The sequence below is a fragment of the Artemia franciscana genome, chromosome 5, assembly GCF_032884065.1.
Source record: "Artemia franciscana chromosome 5, ASM3288406v1, whole genome shotgun sequence".
Taxonomy (NCBI): Eukaryota; Metazoa; Arthropoda; class Branchiopoda; order Anostraca; family Artemiidae; genus Artemia; species Artemia franciscana.
In genome coordinates this window covers 39,951,056-39,975,443 of record NC_088867.1, presented here as the reverse complement: position 1 = coordinate 39,975,443, position 24,388 = coordinate 39,951,056, and the positions used below count along the sequence as shown (strand labels likewise).

At 33.7% G+C, this 24,388-nt stretch overlaps 1 protein-coding gene across 8 annotated transcripts in view; it reads left to right on the top strand.

The window, feature by feature from the left end:
- Window positions 1–2,024: 2,024 nt before the first annotated feature.
- LOC136027404 (neuronal synaptobrevin-like) overlaps window positions 2,025–24,388 on the top strand; it is a 39,627-nt gene continuing 17,263 nt past the window's right edge. For 5 of the 8 annotated variants that reach the window (XM_065704634.1, XM_065704636.1, XM_065704637.1 and 2 more), the window contains exons 1-4: window positions 2,025–2,164; window positions 11,207–11,336; window positions 17,344–17,422; window positions 23,454–23,533. In XM_065704634.1, coding sequence (XP_065560706.1) covers window positions 2,163–2,164; window positions 11,207–11,336; window positions 17,344–17,422; window positions 23,454–23,533 — 291 coding nt within the window. In that variant the 5' untranslated portion in view covers window positions 2,025–2,162. Of the gene's footprint in view, window positions 2,165–11,206; window positions 11,337–16,522; window positions 16,602–17,343; window positions 17,423–23,453; window positions 23,534–24,388 lie in introns of all 8 variants that reach the window. The other 3 variants (XM_065704635.1, XM_065704638.1, XM_065704640.1) reach the window with 1 other exon arrangement.

Sequence of the window (24,388 nt, the reverse complement as noted above, 5' to 3'; positions counted from 1 at the left end):
AGTTGAGAGTTGGGCAAAGATTTTTTTACAGAACTGGTTAAGGAACCGAAAGTTTGGCCATCTTACATCGCTAAACCTAAGGACAGACTTATTCTAAATTAATAATTTACAGAATACTTAGCAGCCCAGCTATCCCTATCCAGGAACCAAATAAACGCTCTTTGACCTTGGGGGGGGGGATGTACTAAGTGGTTAAAAAGTAAAGGTAGCCCGCTTTCCCTAAGTCTTCAATAGGACATTTTTCTTCAAGCAATAACGAAGAAAAGCTACTATTTAGCAAAGATTTATTTAAAAAATATTACAAAATACATAAATAAACAATGCACACACATAAAACAAACATAAATTAAGCAGTGATTACAGTATGCTGACGCAGAGATAAATGTCACACAAGTAGCACTGGCATTATGTGAAATGCGATTAATAACAGTATTAATTCTTAGAACATTTATGTAAATTCTTTTATTTTGAGCTGGTTAAAAGAAATATTTAGAAATGCAAAAATAGCAAGAAGTTGGCATGGTATTGTACATAGAGACAGTTCTACATTTATGGGCTAGTGTGTGAATCCAAAACGTAGGGAATAGAACGTTATCAGTGCTCACTTTCCATTTCAGTCACAATTAAAAGAATTTGGAGCTATATTGGAGTTTTGATTTAAATATCGGAAGCAGAAATTAAAACAGTTAAATGATTCCTAGGGCTGAACCCTCCCTGTAGAAACTCTTATGACTAAACTACAACCGATTTGACCTATCTAGCTACAACACAAACATTATTACAAAAAGTACTAAAACACATTTTCTTTTTGATAATTTCTTTTCATGTTTTAATGTCCTTTTTTCAATGATTTCTGTTTTTTTCTGTGATTCCATTTCTGTCCTATTTATAGAGGTAGAGGATGTATTCACATCCATTTTGAAAGTTTTAAAACAATACAATCTTATATTGAAGTAATAGATTTAAGGAAGTAAAAGACTTTTACCTATCAGGGGAAACAATGTGACCCAAGGAAATGTAGTGAAATAGGAAGTATAGTACATTTGGCAACCTTTTTACTTGATGACAGGGATATTACTAATCTACTAAGTAGATAGATTAGATGTACTAAGGTTGAACATATTCAGAAGCGTAAATCGGAAGTGACCTCTTTTGCATTTCTTTTATATACATATTAAAAATGAAGATCAATTAAATAAAAAATATATCTGCTCAAAACAAAGAACGAAATTGAAACTTGAAACAAGCAAAAATTTTGAAGTTACTTAGTAATGTTTCCCAAATTATTGGGGGGAATGACCCCCCCCCCCATGGATGGCACAGGCAAAAAGTCCTTTGCTGTACAAAATTGTGTTTATTTGCAAAGTCCAGAAACTGTGAAGACCTGAGTCAAACACGACTCAGAAAAGAGTCGGAACAGATTCAAAAACAGACCCACAGAAAAATAGAGCATATAATATATATAAATATATATATAGAGGATCACTTTTCTAGTACGTCACCAAATGTATAATTTTACTGCGGATTCTGGGTGAATTACTTTCTTGTCATGAAATTCGATCACCGTGGCTGTAACAACAAGGCAATAAAACTGTGTCGCGATATTTGAAATATGAATAATAAATAAGTATATTTGAGAATGAAGCTCACAATACATTATTGTGAAATACAGCTCTATTAGAAACGAATTTGTTTTAATTGAGAACACTTTCACACATAATTATTTCCACACTCCAAATCAAATCAATAGAAACTATGACAACTCATTCAGGGCCCCTCCGAACGTTAGGGCGGAACTATAGCCTCAGCCAGCCCCGTCTAATGACACGACTGTAATGCCTATATTTAAAATGACCTTGCAAATAAAATTAACTATCTCATGAGGAAACCGTATTTTTAAATAGCCACTAAAGTGAACGATTTTCAGCGGAAGAATTTTTAAAAAGTATAAAATAAATTATATTTTGTAATTCTTGCAGCAAACTGGCAGCTTCGCCGAAAACAAAAATGCCTTGGAAAATCGTTCGCAGCGACAACTATGGTAAAGAATTTCCTGATCGATTACCCGGATGTCACACTTCTGTAGCTTCTGAGAATTATAGGATAATCACTTATTTTTGGCAAAATAAACACTCTTTTTCGTCTAACTTATTACCGAGAATATGTAAGTTTTCTTATTAAACATAAATGCATGTTTTAAGTAACCATTTTGCCTTTATCTCTCATAGATTAGGCACCAAAGACACTTATGAATTTATGGCCAGCAAAGCTTAATAAGTTTCTTTAAATTAGTTATGTTGTAGCCCAATCTACATGACTAGATATGTATTTGGTAAGATTCTAGATGATGGGCCTTTTATTATCTTTGAAAGCTGCCTAGGTTTGCTAGGTAGAACATTCAGAGAAGCAGAGCCTTGGATATAACCCCCAGTACTTGGACTAAAAATAAATTCTGAAATTATAGCCTGTTTTGATTATAATTAAGGTAAAATTTTGAATTTATTCACTAATGAGATAGCTAAGAAATAGATATATCCATAGAGTCAGAATTTCATGAATCCAAATAAGTCTAACTTGCAACATATATTTGTGTAAGAAATGAATGGTAAAATTCTAGTTAATTGACTTCTTGCTATCTCAGAAAGGGTATCTTTCTAAATATAATAATTGCTTTTGCTACAAATTCAGTTTCAAGTCCTTTTTGAACTCTTGAAAATGATAATTTGTATCTAAAGTTTTTGAGTCAACATATTGGTTTCAAACTTACAATTTAATTATAAATTCATTTTGCTAAAGTTATATAATCCATAGGCAACAATCAAAACACAATATTCATTCAAAAAAATTTTCATCATTTTTCCTATTCCACAATGTTTCAGCTACCATAAAATAGGAAAGAGATACAGTCTGCTTTCAATGTATAGTTCTGTTCCCATTTGAATCCACTAGTCATAATCAGCACAAGAAATAGACCACAGTTTTTTCCAAGCAAGCTCAGGGTTATCATGATAACCTTTTCCTAGTGAATGTCAATTAGTTTAAGGTAGATCAGTATTGAATTGGTCCTTCTAAATGTCATGTAGGCTAATATGAGGTTAGCATTTTCAGTCACCATGAAACACAATTTAGAAAGTAGTTTTATGTGCATTTTCTTCATGTTAGAAATAATTTAAATATCCATGGGTTGGGTGATAGATGTTATGTTTGCTAGTAGAAACTAAATTCTTCTAAACTTCTCTTTAAGACCTGACCAGGAGTATTATCTAAAAGCAGAAGACACTTCAAGTAGAGGTTATTCTCCATAAGGTAATCATAAAAAGTAGATAAAACATAAGATCTGCCCATTCTGCAAAGAACTGGCAAGTTACCTATGTCTATTATTGACAAGTTCTCCTAGTCTTGCTATTGGCACAGCATATGAGTTTGTCTTTTAATGTCTTCTATGCTTAAGGACCCTAGGATTGTCAAAATAATAAACCAATGATTTTTTGATTCTACAGTCACCACTAATATTAACATAATGGACTAATGTCAACCTGTTGTTCTTGAGATTTTTGCCTGACATCTTCTCTTTTTGGTGATGTTGGCTCTTCTTTTCATTTTCTTTCACAAAATCAATTTTATTGTATTTCACTACCTGTTGTGGTATGTAGCCTTATTGGTTAGCAATAGCCTCAAAACTCCTGACAAACTTCTCAGTAGCCTTAATGTCAAATTTGAGAAGCATGGTTATTGGTCTTAAATTCACCAAAACTAAAAAAACACATTGCTAAGGAGAATAGATTCACACATGTACAAAGGATGATTGACAATACAAAATTGCACAGACTGAATGTTTGGGTGGATGTGGGTATCCTAGCTTCCATGCATCCTCAATGGCATCCCTGTTTAAACTTCATACAAAAATACTTTTTGTACACCTTTGTGCAAATTCTATGACATGTTTTGTTGTGGATGAAAAAAAAAATCATATACTGACACATTCTTATCTTAAGATATACTGTACTGTCAAATTAGTGTTCAGGAGTAGTCATAGAATATATTTTGGCAAATTATAGATGCCAGTTTTTCAATCTTGTAAAGTAGATGCCTTTGGGAGGTATTTTCAAGCTATGGTAAAATTCCAGACAATAGACTACTATTTTGGAAAGTAGTTAAATTACCTTAAATTGCAGTTGCTAGCAACAGTATGAATCCTGTGAATCAGGTGTATGAAAAATACAGGAGTGAACCCAGAGCATGAATTGTGCTCCGGGAAGATGTTTTCTAGTTTATGTGTCTGCTTCATTCCTATCTGTAGATAGGACTAGGTTTCTATCTTCAATTTCTTGGAGATTGTGTTTTAAATCTTCCATAATATTCTTACTTCATTTTTGCTGCAAAGCTTTATTCAGTAAGTTCTTATTTGTGCTTTCAGTTTAATCTGATCCAGTGTAACCATTATTATAGGAGACAAACAATGTTAACTGGTAATTAAAAATTTACTGCAAGCAAAATTTTTAGTAAAGATAAACATGTCATCATGTAGGCAAAGAAAAAAGTTCTATTCCTTTTGCTTTCACTTTGAACTTCTAGGGCCTTTGTTTTTGAGAGCACATTTGAATTATTTTGAGCAGGATCTAAGCTGTATCCTTGCTTTATCCTAGCCTCTATGAAAAAAGGGAGATTTTCAAATTTCTTTGAAAAAAAAACAACAAAATAATGAAACTTCAGTCAAAATTAAAATACATCCACAATTGTGTGAAATAACTTTACTGGTAAGAGAATAAAGTGAAAAGTTTCATTATGGATTCAATTTTTCAAATCTATTTTTCTTTTACTTTAATTTTGAAAACATATTTCCAATAATTCAAGCAGGATTTCAATCCATTTTAAATTTTTATTTATTTTAAGACCTTTTTACAAATTATTCAAAGGAGGAATGATAAAGATAGTTGCTGGATCTACTTAGGGCTGTATCTCTGTTACTAAAGTTTTCAATTTTATAAAACGAAGTCTGTCAAAATTCTATGGTCAGTGTCTTTTTGAGGAGAAAAGGGCAGAGATAGCACCTAAAAAGATTATTTTGGCTTTAAATAAACATGTTCTGGTTCATAGTTTTTTTGTTTTTTTTTAGTAGTAATAGCAATTTATTATCCAAAAAAATAACAGAGACGAAATCAATTGGTAGCACACCAAAAGCATTGCTTGCAAGGGTATGCTACTACAAAAAGAACAAAAAATAGAAGGGAAAAAATTATAAAAACAGAAAAAATAAATAACAAGTTAATCTATAATAAGCAGAAGGGTGAGACCATGTAATTTAAATTCATGGGTTATAATTTATGGCAATATAAAGTATGTACACCTGGAGTCTTGTGCACAAGTCCAATGTTGGTGTAGCATTTTGCATACAAGAGCTATTTTTACGAATTCTTTAAAACTTTATAAATAAGGATTCAGCAAAGTTCTAAGCTCAAAGCATATACTTATCAAAAGTTCATTTAAGGTCAATGCCTGAAGTGGGGGTAGGGGAGAGGCTATTCATCAGAAGACCAAGGTATAATTTAGGCTCTGGATTTGTTCATAAAGTTTTATTTTTCTACCTCAACTACTGTTTAAAATTCTAAAAGAAAGATCACATGTGGAAATGGGAAGTTTTGTAAAGTTACTAGAATATAAAATAACCAACTGATTTGGCTCAATGTTCAACTGTTATTTTCAGCAAATGAATAACAATATAAAAACTTCTAGTTAAAAAGAACTTTTTCTAAGCATAAAAAATCTGCAAATGAGTCAAACTGATGCTATCATTCTAAAAAAGCTTAGCTAAGACTGATTAAATAAGTTAAAAAATTTTTTTGTTCAAATGCTTGTTGTTTTAGCAGTCATTTTTCCTTTTCTAAAATTAATTGAAAAAAAAGATTTTCTGAGAAAATAAATTACTTTTTTTTAAAAATTACTTTAAAGAATTACTTTTTAAAGAAAAGTAAAGAGTAATATTATATAATTTAAACTTTAAAAACTGAAAATACTGTGAAAGAAAAATTGAAACCCCACATAATTTTTTTTAATGTAAACAGATAAAGCCCCAAACAAAGTGAAGCTAAATTCAGTAAAGGCTAGAGCATCATCTGTATTTAAATGGAAATGATTTGTATTGTGAACTGTTTATTTTTCAACAACAATCATCCCAGTGTGATTAATGGTATACAATTAAGACTAGGGCTTTACTAACAGTAATATGTAATTTATCACTGTAACTAGATCCCTGACTGCTAATAAAGCTGGAGAAGGTCCCAAAAGCAGCTCTCAGGTGCTGAAAAGTCGATTTTTTGCAAGAGTAACCTATGTCAATACACTAGCCCAGTAGTATTTTTGTAATTTTAGTCTCATGAAGAATGGAGAATTATTTTCTAAGCTACAGGATCCAAATCTTCTTCAGAATAATGATTGATGTGAATAATGATTGTGATGTTGTGTTTTTTATACTGTAAAAAAACAAAAAAACAGACCAGGTCCATATTGGTCCTTTTTTGTTGTCAGGAATATCCTAGTTTCTCTTCAATTGCATCCCTGTTTTTATGACTCCTCAAGGCTATGGCTGCCCTGGTATCCCAAACAGGGTCTTTTTTGTTTTTCAAAATGTCAACAAAAATGGCTTAAATCAAAATATTTATTGAGGTTACAGGGCAGAAAACATTTTTTCTTTGTTTACTTACATCTGTGACTTTTAGTTTAAGTTTGCTATTTTAAAAGGACACTTCTTTTTTGAAAACCTTTGATTGTATTTAATTCAAAAGTATACAAAATAGATGCCTAAATACGAATTGAAACAAACATTGACAATTATTGAAGGAACCTGTTTTGTTTGTTGAACTCTCTTGAATTGCTTTATCTACTATTTTCTATGCACTTAAAGGGAAGAAAGTATTAATTAAAATTTGCTGTGTATCATATTGGTACTTATATGGGAAGACTCACATGGTCCAGGCTGAGACCACAAGACCCATTGCCATTGAATGCATCTTTTTAGACTTGTTCCTATTATCTAAAATGCTTCTTTGCAAATTTATGTTGAGCCCTCTAAAGGAACCTTAAAGTAGTACCTTGTTCCACTAGAGTACCTCTTAGAGGGCCTAATATAGCCCTCTAAAGGAACCTTAAAGTAGTACCTTGTTCCACATTGGAAAATGGTTAACAGAAATTTGGAAAACTACCTTAAAACAAATCTAATTACTTATTTATTGCTCAAAGTGTTTTGCTTCACTTTATCCAGCTGTCAGCTATCATTGGCAAATGGCACTAGATCCTCAGAACTAACAATATTGAAAATAGGATCATTGGTAAATCCAAAAAGATGCCTTGGTAAATTAATTGATTACTTTAGGGTTTCAGATTGAACAATTTTAATAATAACCCTTAAACAATGAACAGCTTAGGTTCTTAGATATTCAATGATATATATATATATATATATATATATATATATATATATATATATATATATATATATATATATATATATATATATATATATATATATATATATATATATATATATATATATATATATATATATATATATATATATATATATATATATATATATATATATATATATATATATATATATATATATATATATATATATATATTGCTAAGTTGGAATGATTGCCAAGTACCCCACCTGATGTCCTTGCTTTTGGAATGCTGGTGACCTTTTGGTGCATATCTGGTAGCAACTTACAAAGGCATCAGATTGACAAGTTGAAATGTTGCATGTGTTTTAAGGTCAGAGCCAATCAACAGCATATAAATTTCTTTTTAAAGATTGTAGCCTAATATTTACCAAAATCTGTACTTAAAAAAAAAATATTGTTTTACACTCAAAAGATACATGAGAGAAAAACATGACACTTGGCGCATACGTTTATTTCATAGCCCACAATGAGAATACAAAATTCACAATGTTCTGAGAATATACAGTTGGAAAACAGTTTTAGCATTGAATTGAATTTAGCATGGACTGACCCTATGGATTAAGTTTATAAATATCTGTCTTTCTTCTTGAGAACTTAAATGTTAAAGCAAAATTAAATGTTTATTGTAAAATTGGAATGTCCAGTAAAAAAAAACTAAAGCTCTAGCTTTAAAACAACAGCTTTATGATTACATTTTAGCTTTAAAATTTGGGGTGGGTAGGAAGGATCTTAATCTTATAACTTGAAAATCTGCCTAATTTTAGTTCTTTTTATGGGTAAAATCCGTCCTAATCCTTGTAAACAGTCTTAAGTTTAAACTTTCAGGATCTCTGATTCAGGACGTATGGGACGAGGGGGACTGTTCTGAGGTCCTTGTTCCCCATAAACGTCAAAAGTTTGTACAATTTCTATATTGTACCAGTCTTCCAAACATTTACCAAGAAATTCATCTGCATTTATCATGTAATAGCCCAAATATTTACAGTTTGGTCCTCATCTTGTTTTCAGTTTTTTTTTTTTTTTTTTTTTTGAGCAAATAAACATGCTGCCAAATTAATTATCAGTGAAGATAACTTCTTTAGTTTTTAAAGTAATGACTAAGAAGTTGTGTGGTGATAATAATTTTTATCTACATTTTCTTATCTTATACTTAGCACATTGCTTGCACACAACAGATTTAAAATAAATATAAAGTGTGTTACCACCAGCCTGTTATAAATTCTTGTAACACTTGCAGATGAATTTCTTGGAATAAATAAAAATAGGGGCAATCTTTGGTGAAATCTGGGCACTTGTCAGTTACTTCATTTTGGAAATTATTGCAATCTACTGTCAAGTTTTAGAGTTTTCATCTTATTTCATTTTTCCTGTTTTGGACCTTGAGACTGTTTATATTCTTTGATTCCTTAGATTGGTTTCATGGTAAATTATGTGTTTCGAAACATTGTAGGCAACTTTTTTTTTTTTTTTTTTTTTTTTTTTTTTTTTTTTTTTTTTTTTTTTTTTTTTTTTTTTTTTTTTTTTGCTGTGTAGCTAACATAGATATTTTCCCTTTTTTCTACCCTGCCGGTTTCAGTTTATTTAGGAACCTGGTGGGGTCTAACTTCCTTTTTCTTTTTTTTTTTTGTTTACAAAAAGTGTGGAATTCAGAGCATGGGGGGGAACGAAATCGTTGGGGGGATTTTTCCCATTTGCTTTTGATGAAGATGCATTTGCACAATACTTTTACACAAGACATTTCCAATTCCATGGCAGTAATTTTAGATTTTTATAGAAGAAAATTGTTAATGGAAATACTGAAAAAGGTGTTTTTCAACACTGATGATGGTTATATAAATTCTCTTATAAGAATTTTTTTCTTTGTATGATCAGGGACAAAAATGGACCCTTGGGCATCTGAAGACCCCTTTAATCATTGACTTTTCTGCAGGGATGTAAAGGGGTCTTTTTCTCATCAATTGGATTGAAATTTATTGGGTAAGTGCCCTGGACCAATGGGACATGAGAATGATGATTTTCTACCAACCTTTGATCTGCCTGAAACTTAAGGGGCAGACTATTTGAGCCAAATGAACTGAGCAGGCGGATTTTCAGAAGTGTCCACCACTTCTGAGCCACCTTCTGGTACCTTATGTGTGTGTAGTCACTTAAAATTTAAGACTACTGAACTTAACAGACCAGGCACTAACAGGCCTCTAAGTTTCATTGGTCATGGATTTCATCTCTGTCATAATGAGTGGCAATTAAGAAAGAGGTTGAGCTAGAGAATGTTTTATGAGAAGGAAGAGGTTTTGGGATTGGGAAATTTGTCTTCACCCATGTGTTTACACAGTGACTATAAATAATGATGGAATGCAGTGACGTAATTGTTACATTTTGAAGCCAAGTATGATAGTTTTAATCAGTACATGCTGCCAGGGATGCCATGTGAAGGGTTGGAGGAACATAGGCGTCCCTAGATTTTGAAGTACCTTTTTTGGGTATTTTCATTAGAAAATGTTTTTTTTGAATCTTCATTTAAAAAAAAAACTGCAAAATTATGCTCACATACTGGGAAAAATATATTCTGCGTCCCTCCTCTACGTTTTTGTGAGGTGACGCCACTGTGTCGAACAGTTTTAGGAAATAAAGCATAGCTTGTATACATGTTATATATGAGAACTTTCAATGTTGATATTGAAGTTGTATTAAGAACACAGCATCTTAAGAACTTTCATCATGAGACATACTTTTCTTCAATTTTTGAGAGATTTATAACTAAGGTATACCAGTGGGGAAGAAATGAAACGGAACGTCTCCACATCACTTTCACTAGAAAAGCTGATCAAAGATTTCGTAATGTTAATCTAGAAGTGCTTTACCTTTTATGCAATTAAAACATCTGTATGTGTTAGCTAATGGTTTTTAGTTGTCAATTTAGTGGATCCTGTGGTTTCTGCAAAAACTGACACCATCTCATACGAAGCCCATGATAAAAATAGAAAAATTGAAACTCATTTTACTTTGTCTTTTATAGAACATAGCCATATTTGCTATGTTTTTAATTAATGGATAAAACGTTTGTAATAATCAATATCTTGTGACTTTGAACCAGGCAAGTTATGATTAGCTTATTTGTTCTGCAAAATAAAGACTACATTCTTGAAAATAAAGAATGGGTCAGTGGAGTGGAGGGTTGCCAATTCCCCTCTGGAAGACAAAAGTTGAAAAAAATTGTAACATTTTGAAATAATATAGGATCTTTCTGGTAAAAAAAGTCGCATCTTTGCTGCTTCTCATATTTTTTTTGGGCTCCCCCTTCTTATCTCCATGGAAAGTCCTCTGCAAACACCGTTGCTTTCAAAGTTTATATTGCACAGAAAGTCATGTATGCCCAGTCTACACTAAGTATGGCTCATACCATGTGCATGATTTAAACCTGTGAATAATCTGACAAAGCTCTGAAATTTGTGTTGCTATCTAAGGCACAAAAATATCACCAAAATTGATGTAATCTTCAAATTTTGATCTCCTAGAAGATGATTGGCACGTAGTCTCTCTTAAAGGACAATTTAACTCATTTCGCTGAATACGAAATATATTGTTTGAAATTAATTCATGATTTTGAAAGATTTTTTTTTTGTAAATAAAGCAAATAAAAATGTGAATAAAGCAAATAAAAGGCGAGATCTATTAGTAATCATAAAATATAAAACAAATAATTTACATTGAAGAGTAAAAACAAAAAATGTATAATTTTGTAGGTCTTCGCCAACCGGCCTTGCTCCAGAAGGTGCTGCTGGCGGTGATGCTCCTATTGTTGGTGGCCCAAGGACGCCCCAGCAAATTGCAGCTCAGAGGCGGTTACAGCAGACGCAGGCACAAGTGGATGAGGTAACCTTTCATTCTAGTTGTGAATTATATTGAAAACTTTATATATATATATACGAGATGCAGCAGAAATTTTTTACTCAATAAAGCTTTTATTTCTTTCAAATATCAATGTTACTCCCTTCAAAGTAGTTCCCTTTTGAAGCTGTACTCCAATGGGGCCTTGTTCCAACTTCATAGCATCGTTGGATGTCTTAAACCACTATGGTCTTTGGCTTTTTTTTTTGTCTTTTGGATGATTTCAAAAGTCCCGAAATGACGGTCTTCCTAAACGTTGTTCATCTTCAACATTTTCTCTGCCTTCCAAAAATGCTGTGTGTCATTAAAGAACTTGAGCCAGGGATAAAAAATGCTCCCCATGGTACTGAATTAAATTTCAAATGTCAAACTTACAGATTCTCCAAGCTCTTAACACAGAACTTAATCGCACAAGTTGCTCAAAATTCTGATGTTACATTTTGCGTGGACGCGCAACGAAAACACAACTTGACTAATCGCAATCTCAAAATTCCTATAGTTAACAGAAGGAGCAGAAGCGTGAACAATTTATGGGAGGGTTCTGATATGGGAGGGTATATATATATATATATATATATACTAGCTGTTGGGGTGGCGCTTCGCGCCACCCCAACACCTAGTTGGTGGGGGCGCTTCGCGCCCCCCCCAAGCCCCCCCGCGCGCGTAAGTCGTTACGCGCCATAATAGTTACGCGCCATTGTAGTTGTGTCCCTATGTCCCACCTGTGAATATAGATATATATATATATATATATGGTTTTAACTACGTAAAACTTGCGAATATACAACATTCTTTGCTGTCCCATTGTCTTTGCATATAAATAGATTGTCAGGTTATCCCCCTGTTTCCCCCGGTGTCCCCGTTGTAGTTGTGTCCCTGTGTCCCGGTCGTCATTTATATTCCCTGTGTCCCGGGTCCCGGTCATCATTTGTATCCCGGTGTCCCGGTCTGTATATACATTCGTTTTTTAGTTTTGTTTTTCTCCTTTATTTTTTTCCTTTTTTTTTCTTTTTTAGCTTATTTAGATTTTTAGATTTTTTAGTTTTTTTTATTAGTTTTTAGTTTTTATTTCTTTTTAGTTTTTTTGTCCCGGTCGTCATTTATATCCCCCTGTTTCCCCCGGTGTCCCCGTTGTAGTTGTGTCCCTGTGTCCCGGTCGTTATTTATATTCCCTGTGTCCCGGTCGTCATTTGTATCCCGGTGTACCGGTCTGTATATACATTCGTTTTTTAGTTTTGTTTTTCTCCTTTATTTTTTTCCTTTTTTTTTCTTTTTTAGTTTATTTAGATTTTTAGATTTTTTAGTTTTTTTATTAGTTTTTAGTTTTTTTTTCTTTTTAGTTTTTTTGTAGTTTTTACCTTCTTTTTAGTTTTGTTAATTTTTTTTTTTACTTGTGTCCTGGTCGTCATTTATACTCCCTGTGTCCCGGTGCTTTGTTGATTGCTAATCGAACATTCCTTTTGTCCTGGTCGCTTTCTCTTTGAGTGTCGTCATTTATTTTTTTCTTTTTTAGTTCTTTTAGTTTTTACCTTTTTTAGTTTTTTTTTAGTTTTTAGTTTTTTAGTTTTTTACCTTTTTTTAGTTTTTTTAGTTTTTTAGCTTTTTTATTTTTTTTATTAGTTTTTAGTTTTTTTGTAGTTTTTGCCTTTTTTTTTAGTTTTTTGTCCTGGTCGCTTTCTCTTTGAGTGTCGTCATTTATTAGTTTTTTCCTTTTTTTTTTAGTTTTTTATTGGTTTTTACCTTTATTTTAGCTTATTTTTCAGTTTTTTCCTTTTTTTTAGTTTTTTTTTATTTTTTATTTTTTTTAGTTTTTTACCTTTTTTTAGTTTTTTTAGTTTTTTTAGTTTTTTAGCTTTTTTACTTTTTTTATTAGTTTTTAGTTTTTTTTTGTAGTTTTTGCCTTTTTTTAGTTTTTTCAGTTTTTTTTTTAGTTTTTTATTGGTTTTTACCTTTATAGTTTTTTTAGTTTTTTAGCTTTTTTATTTTTTTTATTAGTTTTTAGTTTTTTTTGTAGTTTTTGCCTTTTTTTAGTTTTTTCAGTTTTGACGTCACCTAATCCAGTTTTTTCAGGTGACGTCACCTGACACATCCATCCACACATCCATCCACACATCCACAGACAGACAACTTATTTTTATATATATAGATATATATATATATATATATATATATATATATATATATATATATATATATATATATATATATATATATATATATATTGGGAACTTACAAGTGCTATATTAATCTTACTTTATGTGTTGGGAAATATTTTAGACATGGACTAGATTAAAATTGTCCAAGTTGGCTTCTGTCCAAGTGTCCAAGTCCAAGTGTCCACTGTCCAAGTGTGATTAAGCAAAGTATGTTTTTACATCCTGTTGGGTTTTGTTCCAAAACTGCTCTCAGATGAGCAAAAAGAAAACTGAAAACAGATCGCCACTGATTTGACTGTTTCTTTCGACGACCAAGATAGTGTTCGTCATCAGTATTCTCTGAAAAAGCATACCCTAACAAAGAGGTACTATGCTAATGTTCTTCACCGTTTACAAGACGATACACAAAGAAAAAAAACCTGAGTTTAAAAAGTCTGGTAGTTGGAAATTGCATCACAATAATGTACCAGCCTATTTAGTCATTGTTGTGCAGCAGTTTTGGCCAAACATGATACATCAGTTGTTTCTTAACCCCTCTGTTCACCAGACCTACCCCCGTGTGTGTTTTTTTTAATGAAATCAAACAAAATGCGACAGAGCAGCCACAAGGAATTTCAAAAAATGACTTCCAGAGGTGTTTTCAAAAAATGGCAGGAATATTGGAGAACATGCATAGACTCGAAAGGAGCATATTTTGAAGGAGCTTTAATGTAAATAACTTTAACTAATGATTGTGTCTATTTTTTTAACAGTCTTGCTACTTTTTGATTAGATCTCGTATATATATATATATATATATATATATATATATATATATATATATATATATATATATATATATATATATATATATATATATATAAATAAGTTGTCTGTGTGTCTGTCGAGTGACGTCATGTTTGTGTGTCGACTGACGTCATGTTTGTCGACTGACGAAATTACAGACTGGGACATCGGAACACAAAAAGCATTGACAAGTCTCTTTATGGAACGAAATATCACGGAGTTGTGTATCGAAGGGGGGGAGGGGGAAAGCTAAGGATATTGCGACTGGCTGCAAAAAAGGTTCGTAATTTATTTTGGAAACTTCAAAGGATGCAAATGCAAACACTTGTGGACTTGCCAAAAAAAATATCACTTTTCGTGAAAGACACCTAACTCATAAAAAGTTAATATTTGGTTTATGTGTTTCCGTTTCAGTAGTTGTTAATGACATACGAAAAATGATACTTAAAAAAAACTAAATTACTGCCACCTTCACTATCTGCTTATATTGAGCTAACATTTATGTCTGGACAGTTTTTCTCCTTGCCTTTTCTTATGATTATGCTACAAATAGTTGTTTTGCTCAGATCCTCTTGCGTATACTATGTACATACTTCTATATACCTCTGTGTATACTTCCTTAACAGTCTAGTCTAAACCTGCATATGAATACTGCTTAACTAAACTGCTAAATCTTAACTTCTCCGATCGGACACCTTTCATATCCGATTTTTGTGTTTTCCACTTGGTATTGAGTCCCAAGAACTCCGAAGATCCTCTTTACACCAAAAACAAAGTCACAATCAATAATGTCAATTATTTACATAATGAATGAGTCAATAATCTGTTTCATAAATACGAAAGGAACTTGCTGACTCATTGATGACGTTGAGGACTCATCAACCTTTTTGCTTCTCTCATCATTAGAGAAAAAAGTTTGATGAAAGCCATAGAAGCCTGAGATCTAAGCACTTAGTTGTCTCAGTTTAAGGAAATCCATTTTTATGCTAAGATAAGATGTTTATAGTTCGATTAGTATTAAGTGGCCTTAATATTTCTGAATTATAATATTCATTTAGGATCAGGAATGCCTTGCCAGGTACTTGCTATTGTATGGATGTTTAGCCACAAAACCAACCATTAATTTGAATGCATATTGGACTGAGAGCCAGAGGCTTAAGCGCATGTGGTCAGTAGAACTTTAAATTCTTACGCTGCGTTCCGGATTCTAGCTGTAAGTTTGGCTGTTCCTTGTTCCAGCCTAGCACATAATTTGAAAGTATGAACGGGAAATGTTTGGGGCATAGATGTCAGGGTGTAAAGATCTAGCTAAAGATGCTTGTGAGTAAGGTTGCTCTAGCAAACAAAATATTGAGCCTATTGCTTATTGCCATGGTAAAACTAGCGTTTTAACGTGGTTGTTTATCAGAAATCAAGCCTTTTCTAGAGATAAAGCACATCATTTTTATTCAAATTAGTTACGGAGAGATGTCGATTACTGCTAAATTTCGCATAAAAATGTAAATCTGTCTTTGTATTTTTACAAACACAGTGGATCTCAGCTGTTATCTAACAATAAAATGTGGCAGTGCAGGAGTTTACTTGTTTGAACATCTGAACAATTGGTAGAATTGTAAATATTAACCTGATACTTCTTGCCCCCCCCCCACTGCACTTTAAAATGGAAAATGTATATCTGAAGAAATCGAAAATTTGGGAGTCAATATTTAACGAAGCCATCTACCACTTCCAGTTTTAAGTAAACAATCACTTTTTAGACAAAATTTTGTTGAAACTTCAAAGAAAGTAGCATAATCAGGTGGATGAAACTTTAAGGATTCAGCTCAATATTAAATCTCGAAAAAATCGGAAGCTCCACTGACCGTCCTCAACTATGGTACTTATCTCTTAGAATATTGAAGAAAAGTTTGCCTGGAGAGCAATTCTTTACCATAGACATTCTTTATCAGATGCGCTGCTAAGTGTAAGAGTGAGAATTGGCATATCCTAACCTCTGGAAATTGACATTAGTCCGCCGTACCTGTTCAATTTGTTCATTTTATTGGTAGTGTTTTGTCATTTCTAAATAAATAACATTTTATTTAGACATGAAATAAATTGACTTTATGATTTATCTAAAATATAACAACTAAGATACACTTTGGAGGTGTAGAATGACAAAGTATAGTGTGCATGTTCAATAATTTAATTGATGATATTGGTCAGATTGTGATCATTGTCTGACTTTAGGTCGTAGGAATCATGCGAGTCAACGTTGAGAAAGTCCTAGAAAGAGATGAGAAATTATCAGAACTCGACGATCGCGCAGGTAACATTATAACAGATGTGATTAACATTTATGGGTTATGTTGACATGGACTAAAAGGTACTAAATAAAGTTTTAAAATAGGACGAAAATTGGTGGGAGTTCGGAAAAAAATTTAGTTTTTAAGGCTCATCATTGAAAAAAAATAATGGTTTATATTTACTGCACTTTGCACTTTTGTGCCTTACTCAAAAAGTCTTATGTAAATATGTTAGAAAATATCGTCCTAAAAGTACCTTTTAGTCCAGCTTGTATATTACACACTTCGCGCAAGATATCCCCGAAAGCTGTTTCTTATTGTTGCGCATGAACAAAAGTAACTGATAATATTTGGCATGCTTCACCTACTCCCTATCTCTCTTCTTCTAAAAAATTTATGATAGAAAAAAAAAAAACTTTGATTTATGCAGAGAAACACCAAAGACTTAAAAAAGAAAACATTATTTTAAGAAATTGAAAAGCGGTCGAATTTTATTTTTTTTCTTCTGTACCGTTTATACAAAAGCTCTGAAACAGACGTAGTTTATATGGAATGTTTTAACAGTAACCTATGTGCTACAAAAAATGAACGCGTTGCCGCTTGTCCCTTTTGTAAGTTCGCCTGAAACTCTACGAGAGTCTTTCCCTTAAGCTCAACAAAGAACGCCATCTGTAATATCTAGCGCAAAGTGTGCATAATGCTTGAAACTTGTTTGTAGATTGTTTAATGTGTATACTAATTGCGCTTTCTTTTTGGGTTGTTTAGGTCGTCGATATTATGAGGACAAATGTAGAGAAGGTGTTGGAAAGGGATCAAAAACTGTCCGAGCTTGACGACCGTGCAGGTTCGTTTCTGTCAATGATTTATCGAAATCAAAAATTGCTTAATGTTTTTACCTATTTTATTTTTGTTTCTTTCATTTTCCTTAAAGTTTGCTTCCCATTTTCCATAAATTCGACTTTTCTCGTTTTTAAATTGCGCTATGAGATTTTTTTAGACACTGAAGACGCTAAAAGACACGTTTTTAGGATGCCCCCTCCCCAGACAATTACCGTTATAGCTTTTGGGTTTGCTTATGTTTCTTTAGTATTAGCGTATATATTCCCTTTCGGTTTTGTGTTTGAGCTATGTATGACTGTATGTCCTTTTTTTTTTATCTTTATGGTAACGATCGAAATCTAGTAAAACAATTGCGTAGTGTTGAATATAACCGAATAATTTGTTTCTGTTTATTCAAAAAATGGGCTTAAGTTACCCCTGTCACGCATGCAAGTAATCGTATTCGTAACCGCCAACTTTTCATAGAGTTACTACTAGATGTTTTGACATGACAATTCAGTTAATTTTTTGTTTTGAATACTGACTTAGCTTTTCCGTTTTTAAAAATATGATATTGTTCAATTATTCGTGTCTTGCGTAATCCAAAACTTCTTTTATTTTCTAAAGAATTAACTTTTACTGTGCGGTTGGGCAGTTCACCATTTACATGGCTCTGTGGATGGCTGTTCACTCTTAAAATGTTTACTTTTTGGGGTTTTATGCCTCTATTGACATAATCATCTTATTATTTTTCGGGCAAGCTGAGGATCAAGCTAATTCTTTTGTACCCCCATCAGAGTTAAACTCAGGAACTTAACAAAAAAGACATAAATATTAAAATTTGTCTTTCAAATTTTTGTGGTCCCAGTTAAGGCTTTTAGAAGTATGTAAAGTAATACTTTTTGTTTGAAATTTGTATTCCTTGCTTTGTTGAGTTAAAGTGAGAGCTACACTTGTTTTTCTAGTCGAATTTATTCCCGAACTTGTTAATTTTTTTGTCGAAGATGCCTAGAGTAACATCGTGTCAGTAAAAGAAAAAAAGCTTGGATAATAATTTTCCATGGCCCTGAACCACTCAAAGGCTACATGGTAGACAGTCTTAGCACGTTCCTTTTTCCTAGGCAGCAGTAGCTGAATAGCTACTGCTGCCTCCGTTTCCCAGTGCTTCGCATTGAAAAGGCAAAATACCCTTTTGCATGGTTATTTAAGACCTTAAAGGGACTTCCAGACGGACAACGTAGAGGACACGGTGGTTTTCTTGCCAGCCTCCAGGTGACGATAGGGCGATGAGTATGTTTAATCTCAACAGATTCGGGGCTGTCGTGGTTCTCGTCCCTAATACAGAAAATGCATGTCTAAAAGAAATCTACAGTTCATTTGGCAGGCTGTCTCACTTATATTCGCTTATGCTTCAGAAGAGTGACCAACAGTAGTAAGGAAATTTGAGTGATAATGAGTAATAGTTAGACTGGCGTCTTTTAAATGTTTCCAGGGATCATACAGGTTCCAGGGAATCCAAACTCAAGAATCCAAAAACTCAAGACAGGGCTTGAAACACTCTTATTCCAGCGTTTCTTTACCATAAGAATTGGAATTGACATTTCTGGAGTAGCGTTATTCCGTCGGAACCTTTAGTCATAAGAGAAAAGTATGCTGAGACTTTTAAAACTATATAGGAACGTCCAGATATAGCGTCAAAATGTAGCTGGAAGGGAATTATAGGCCTATCAAACACGCTTAATACCAAAACATCTTTTAAGACAGATACTACTATTTAGACATCTGATTCTTGTATTAAAGAAAGTAATTGTTTTCATCGAAATTTTTTATATTTAACTTCACCGGAGATATCCTTACCTTGGGTGATGATAGTTATTAGAGACTTCCGGAATTTGCTCTGACAGAAAAGCAAATAAAAAGTATATTTGTATGCCATTATTTGTAAAACAACTTTTATTTTACTAAAAGCTGATTCGTTAGAAAACAATAAACAAAAAAAGTGACAGACGAGGTAAACAAAAGTTAAAGGTCTTCTTACTTGTTTCAATACAAACTGAATGTGTCTAGCGTAATCCAAAACTCATTTTCTTTTCTAATTAATTAACTTATCCTGTGCGAAAATGCTTAGAATGGAAGAATCTGGATGAAACTTGGTGGAAAAAATTAGCCCAAGTCCTAGATACGTGACTGAGATAATCGGAACGGATCCGCTCTCTTTAGGGGAGTTGGGGGGAGGGTTAATTCTGAAAAATTAGAAAAATGAGGTATTTTTAACTTATGAAGGAGTGATTGGATCTTATTGAAAATTGATGTTTCGAAGGATATCGTGTCTCAGAGCTCTTATTTTAAATCTCGACCGCATCTGCTGGCATTAGGGGAGCCTAAAATCTTGGAAAACGCTTAGAGCCGAGGGATCGGGATGAAACTTGGTGGGAAAAATAATCACAAGTCCTAGATACGTGATTGACATAACTGGAACGGATCCACTCTCTTCGGGGGAGTTGGGGGAGGGTTAATTCTGAAAAATTAGAAAAATGAGGTATTTTTAACTTATGAAGGTGTGATCGGATCTTATTGAAATTTGATGTTTCGAAGGATATCGTGTCTCAGAGCTCTTATTACGCTTAGAGCCGAGGGATCGGGATGAAAGTTGGTGGGAAATATAATCATAAGTCCTAGATACGTGAATAACATAACTGCACAAGTTCTAGATACGTGATTGACATAACCAGAACAGATCCGCTCTCTTTGGGGGAAGGGTTAATTCTAAAACACTAAAAAATAAGGTATTTTTAACTTACGAAGAAATGATCGGATCTTTATGAAATTTCATGTTTAGAAGGACCTCGTAACTCAAATCTCTTATTTTAAATCCCGACCGGATCCAGTGTCATTGAGAGGAGGGACCGGAAATCTTGGAAAACGCTTATAGCGGAGAGATCAGGATGAAAATTGGTGGGAAGAATAAGAACAAGTCAGAGATAAATGACTGACATAACCGCACCGGACCATATCCGCTCTCTTTGGTGGAGTTGGGGGGGGAGGGGGTAATTCAGAAAAATTAGAAAAAATGAGGTATTTGTAACTTACCAACGGTGATCAGATCTATATGAAATTTGATATTTAGAAGGACCTTGTGCTTTAGAACTCTCATTTAAATCCCGACCAGATCCAGTGAAAATGGGGGGGGGGAGTTGGAAGGGAAAACCGGAAATCTTGGAAAACGCTTAGAGTGGAGAGACCGGGATGAAACTTGACGGGAAGAATAAGCACACGTTATAGATACGTGATTGACATAATTGGAACGGATCCGTTCTGTTTGGGGGAGCTGCTGGTTGTTAATTTGGAAAAAAATAGAAAAATTGAGGTATTTTTAACTTAAGAACGGGTGACCGGATCTTAACGAAATTTGATATTTAGAAGGAACTCATGTCTCAGAGTCTTGTTTCAAATCCCGACCAGATTTGTTGAGATTGGTGGAGTTGGAGGGGGGAACCGGAAATCTTGGAAAACGCTTATAAATGTCGTAGATTTGTGATTGACGTAACCGGACTGGATCCGCTCTCTTTGGGAGAGTTAGGGGGTGGGATTCAGTGCTTTGGCGAGTTTGGTGCTTCTGGATGTGCTAGGACGATGAAAATTGGTAGTTGTGTCAGGGAGCTGCACAAATTGACTTGATAAAGTCGTTTTCCCTGATTCGACCATCTGGGGGAGGGGCTGAAGGGAGAGGAAAAATTAGAAAAATTGAGGTATTTTTAACTTACGAGTGGGTGATCGGATCTTAAATGGATTTTGACATTTAGAAGGACCTCGTGACTCAGAGCACTTATTTTTAATCACGACCGGCTTTAAGCTTCTGATTTTTCTTTTAAAGCAGTCTATTGATTCTTAAAATTTTGCTAGAGCTCATGCCATATGAGCTCTTGGCTCTTCCGACTTCGTCACAAGTGCCATACGAGCTCATAGCTCTTGTTTTATTTACTATGAATTGCGTTGAAGAAGTCCTTCTTTTCCAAGTGTTTTCCTCCATCACTGTTATAAATTCGGCGCTTTCTTAGTGCTGCCGCCAGTTACATCAATTTGCGAAACTTTTCGCAAATTGATGTACCAGGAAGAAAATGTTTCAAAATCTAGGAAGGGAGCCCCCCCCCCACCACCGTTTAACGTTACTGTTAGCCGCCAGGGGTGGATATATTGTTAAGCACGTGCGTCCTATCCCGTTTCGAGCTCCTTCTCTGTGTCAAAGAACGATAAAGCGAACGATGATTTGCAGACCTCAAAAGAAATTCCAAGACTTGGCCATTTTTTGATAATGTCATCCCTGCAAAATATGAGATGTTTACACGCTTGCATGCTATCTATTTAGGGATAAAACCTAATTTATCGTCAGGACATGTTTTAGCTCCATAGCCATTGCTTTGTTTATGTATATGTATATACTGAATTTTGTCTCATTCACATCCTTCATAGATATCGACTTTACTACCATAGTCAAAACTATGAAGTTCTTTAGTTTATTAATAAAGTGGAAAAAATACAAATGTGTTTCTAAACGAAAATAGGAAAAATAATCACAGAATAAAAATAGTTCAATTGAGTGTCCCTCGCAGTTATCGCAGTATACAAATATGGAAAAAGAACAGTTCCAAATTATTTTCTGGAAGTGTGTTCAAAGAACTCAGTGTTTCAAATTTTCGGAACAAACCAAATTCAGCACCTGGTATCACAAACTTATAATAATAATAATAATTCCAGAAAAAGCCCGTGGGCCATAGGAAATTTACATAACAAAACCAAACAACAAATTAACTAAAATAAATTAATACTACTTAATGAAAAAGCTCACGATGTGCCGCTGCAATCCTGACAACTTGCTATCCCTTTAATACTTAGGAAATTTGTCTCTTTCATTCTATCTACCATCCATATCTCATTCAATTTTTCTCTATCATACATCTCTCGCCTCCATTCATTCAATTCGACACATTCACACAAAAAATGTATCAAATTTTCATCCTGAGATCCACACATAGGACAAGCAATAGATTCTACTTTCTCTCCTTTTCTCCCTTGATACTTTCTTTTTTCACCAATCAAAAATCCATTTCCCCTCCAATCCAAATAAGCCTTCAAATCATCTCTACTTAACCCAACCTTCCAAAATACCTCCTCCCCCCAACTACCCTTTATCTGTCTATAAAATTTTAACGACCCTGAACGATCCAGACTTGCCCACCATATCTGGCTTTCTTGGCTCTTCAACATCTCTTGTACCTCCCTTGTTACTATTTCCTCCATACTCATAACCCCCTTTCCTTCATTCCACCATTCCCCTAATCCACACTTATCTAAGATATCCTTAATCTCCGCCGGCACCCTACTTTACTTTTCTGTCTCAACGCCTCTAGGCATGCTGCCTTTGCTACCGTAAATCTCCGCATACCCAGTATCCTAACACAATATCTATATTGCAAGTAGACGCTAGTTGGCCGCAGAACTTTGTGAAATAAAATTTGCTCAAATACCGTTTCTTGTCATTTGACTAAGATCATAAAAGTATCCGTAGTATAGAAGCACTAACGTTAGGGGACATCGCCCGTAATGGTTTTTTGCCGTTTTCGAAATCTTTTAATTTTAGAAGTAAGAATTGGCCTGCCAAATATTAGAATGAACACCAAATCGTTCGTATCTGTTAGTTCTTTTTTTGGCTGCCACTTTTCAGGATTAAGAATGTTTTGAAAAAGAGCTGCCACTGGTCAATGACATGGTCAATTTCTGTGCAAAGATAAACAAATTTTCTGTCTATAAATTTAATCTGTTGTTTCACTTTCGACAACGTGTGTAATATTAAGTTTTCTTCTACTCATGACGATACTGGTGAAAAGCAAATGATGGAAAGGGAGGAGGGGTATTCTATTCATTCAAATCTGAAATAAAAAAACTTAAAAAAAAGAGAAGGGCTTAATGGTATAAGAATCAACATCAGAAAGTAACCCCAATATTTTTTGTCAATAAAGGTTATTATGTCTTATTCATTAAACTTTAATTACTTTCAGATGCTTTACAACAGGGTGCTTCACAGTTTGAACAGCAAGCTGCGAAAATGAAAAACAAATTCTGGTGGAAAAACATGAAGGTATTTATCTACTAGCTTAATCCTTTACCAGAAAAATATATCTAAAAATCTTGGTTTAATTGATTAGTCTGGGTCAAGGGGGGGGGGGGTCGTTAAAGGCAGAAGTCTGTATATATAAAGGTCTCTTCTCTATATGCTTCCTCTTCTTTTATTACTTTTTTTTTTAGAAATATATGGTTCTATTCATAAAAGGGTAAAATGTCCATACCTGGATTTAGTATACTAGCTCACGTGACTTAATACAGTGACAAAGAAGTTATTAAAACTTCGGGGGAAGAAGTTCTGGTATGGGATAAAAAAGAATAAATACCTTTCCCGCCTGCATACTTTATTTGTGTTGCCTATTCCCAAATCATTTCGATATGGTTTATTCCGATAAAAAGTATATAATGCACAAAGTGAGAAAAAAAACAACAACAACAGGACTGAATAGCAAATAGAGAAACAATTATACGTACACAAACGACCAAGCTGTTTTCAGGAGGCCTAGATAACATTTTGTTATGTGATAAATAATTAAACAAATTGTAGAGTAGAGAAGAGGTTATTTTGATTTGAGAGTAATTGTTTGGGAAGAATACTTGTGATTTTTTGGGCTGATAGAGTACTCAACTCCAGGATCAGGTTTCTCACCAGCCTCAATTTCTGCAAGCTCATCCTAGTGTGGTTACTACAAACTCCATTAACTGACGAAGTTTTACTTAGAAGGTGGCGACACTGGGAGCACATGAATCAAATGATGCAAGGGTGACTTCCTTATGACGTGTGGTGCTGCACTCCTCCAGGCCGTAGGAAGAGCGGTAGACAACAAATCGCCATTGGTTGTTTCCTTGAAGCTGGGGCAAACACAAACAC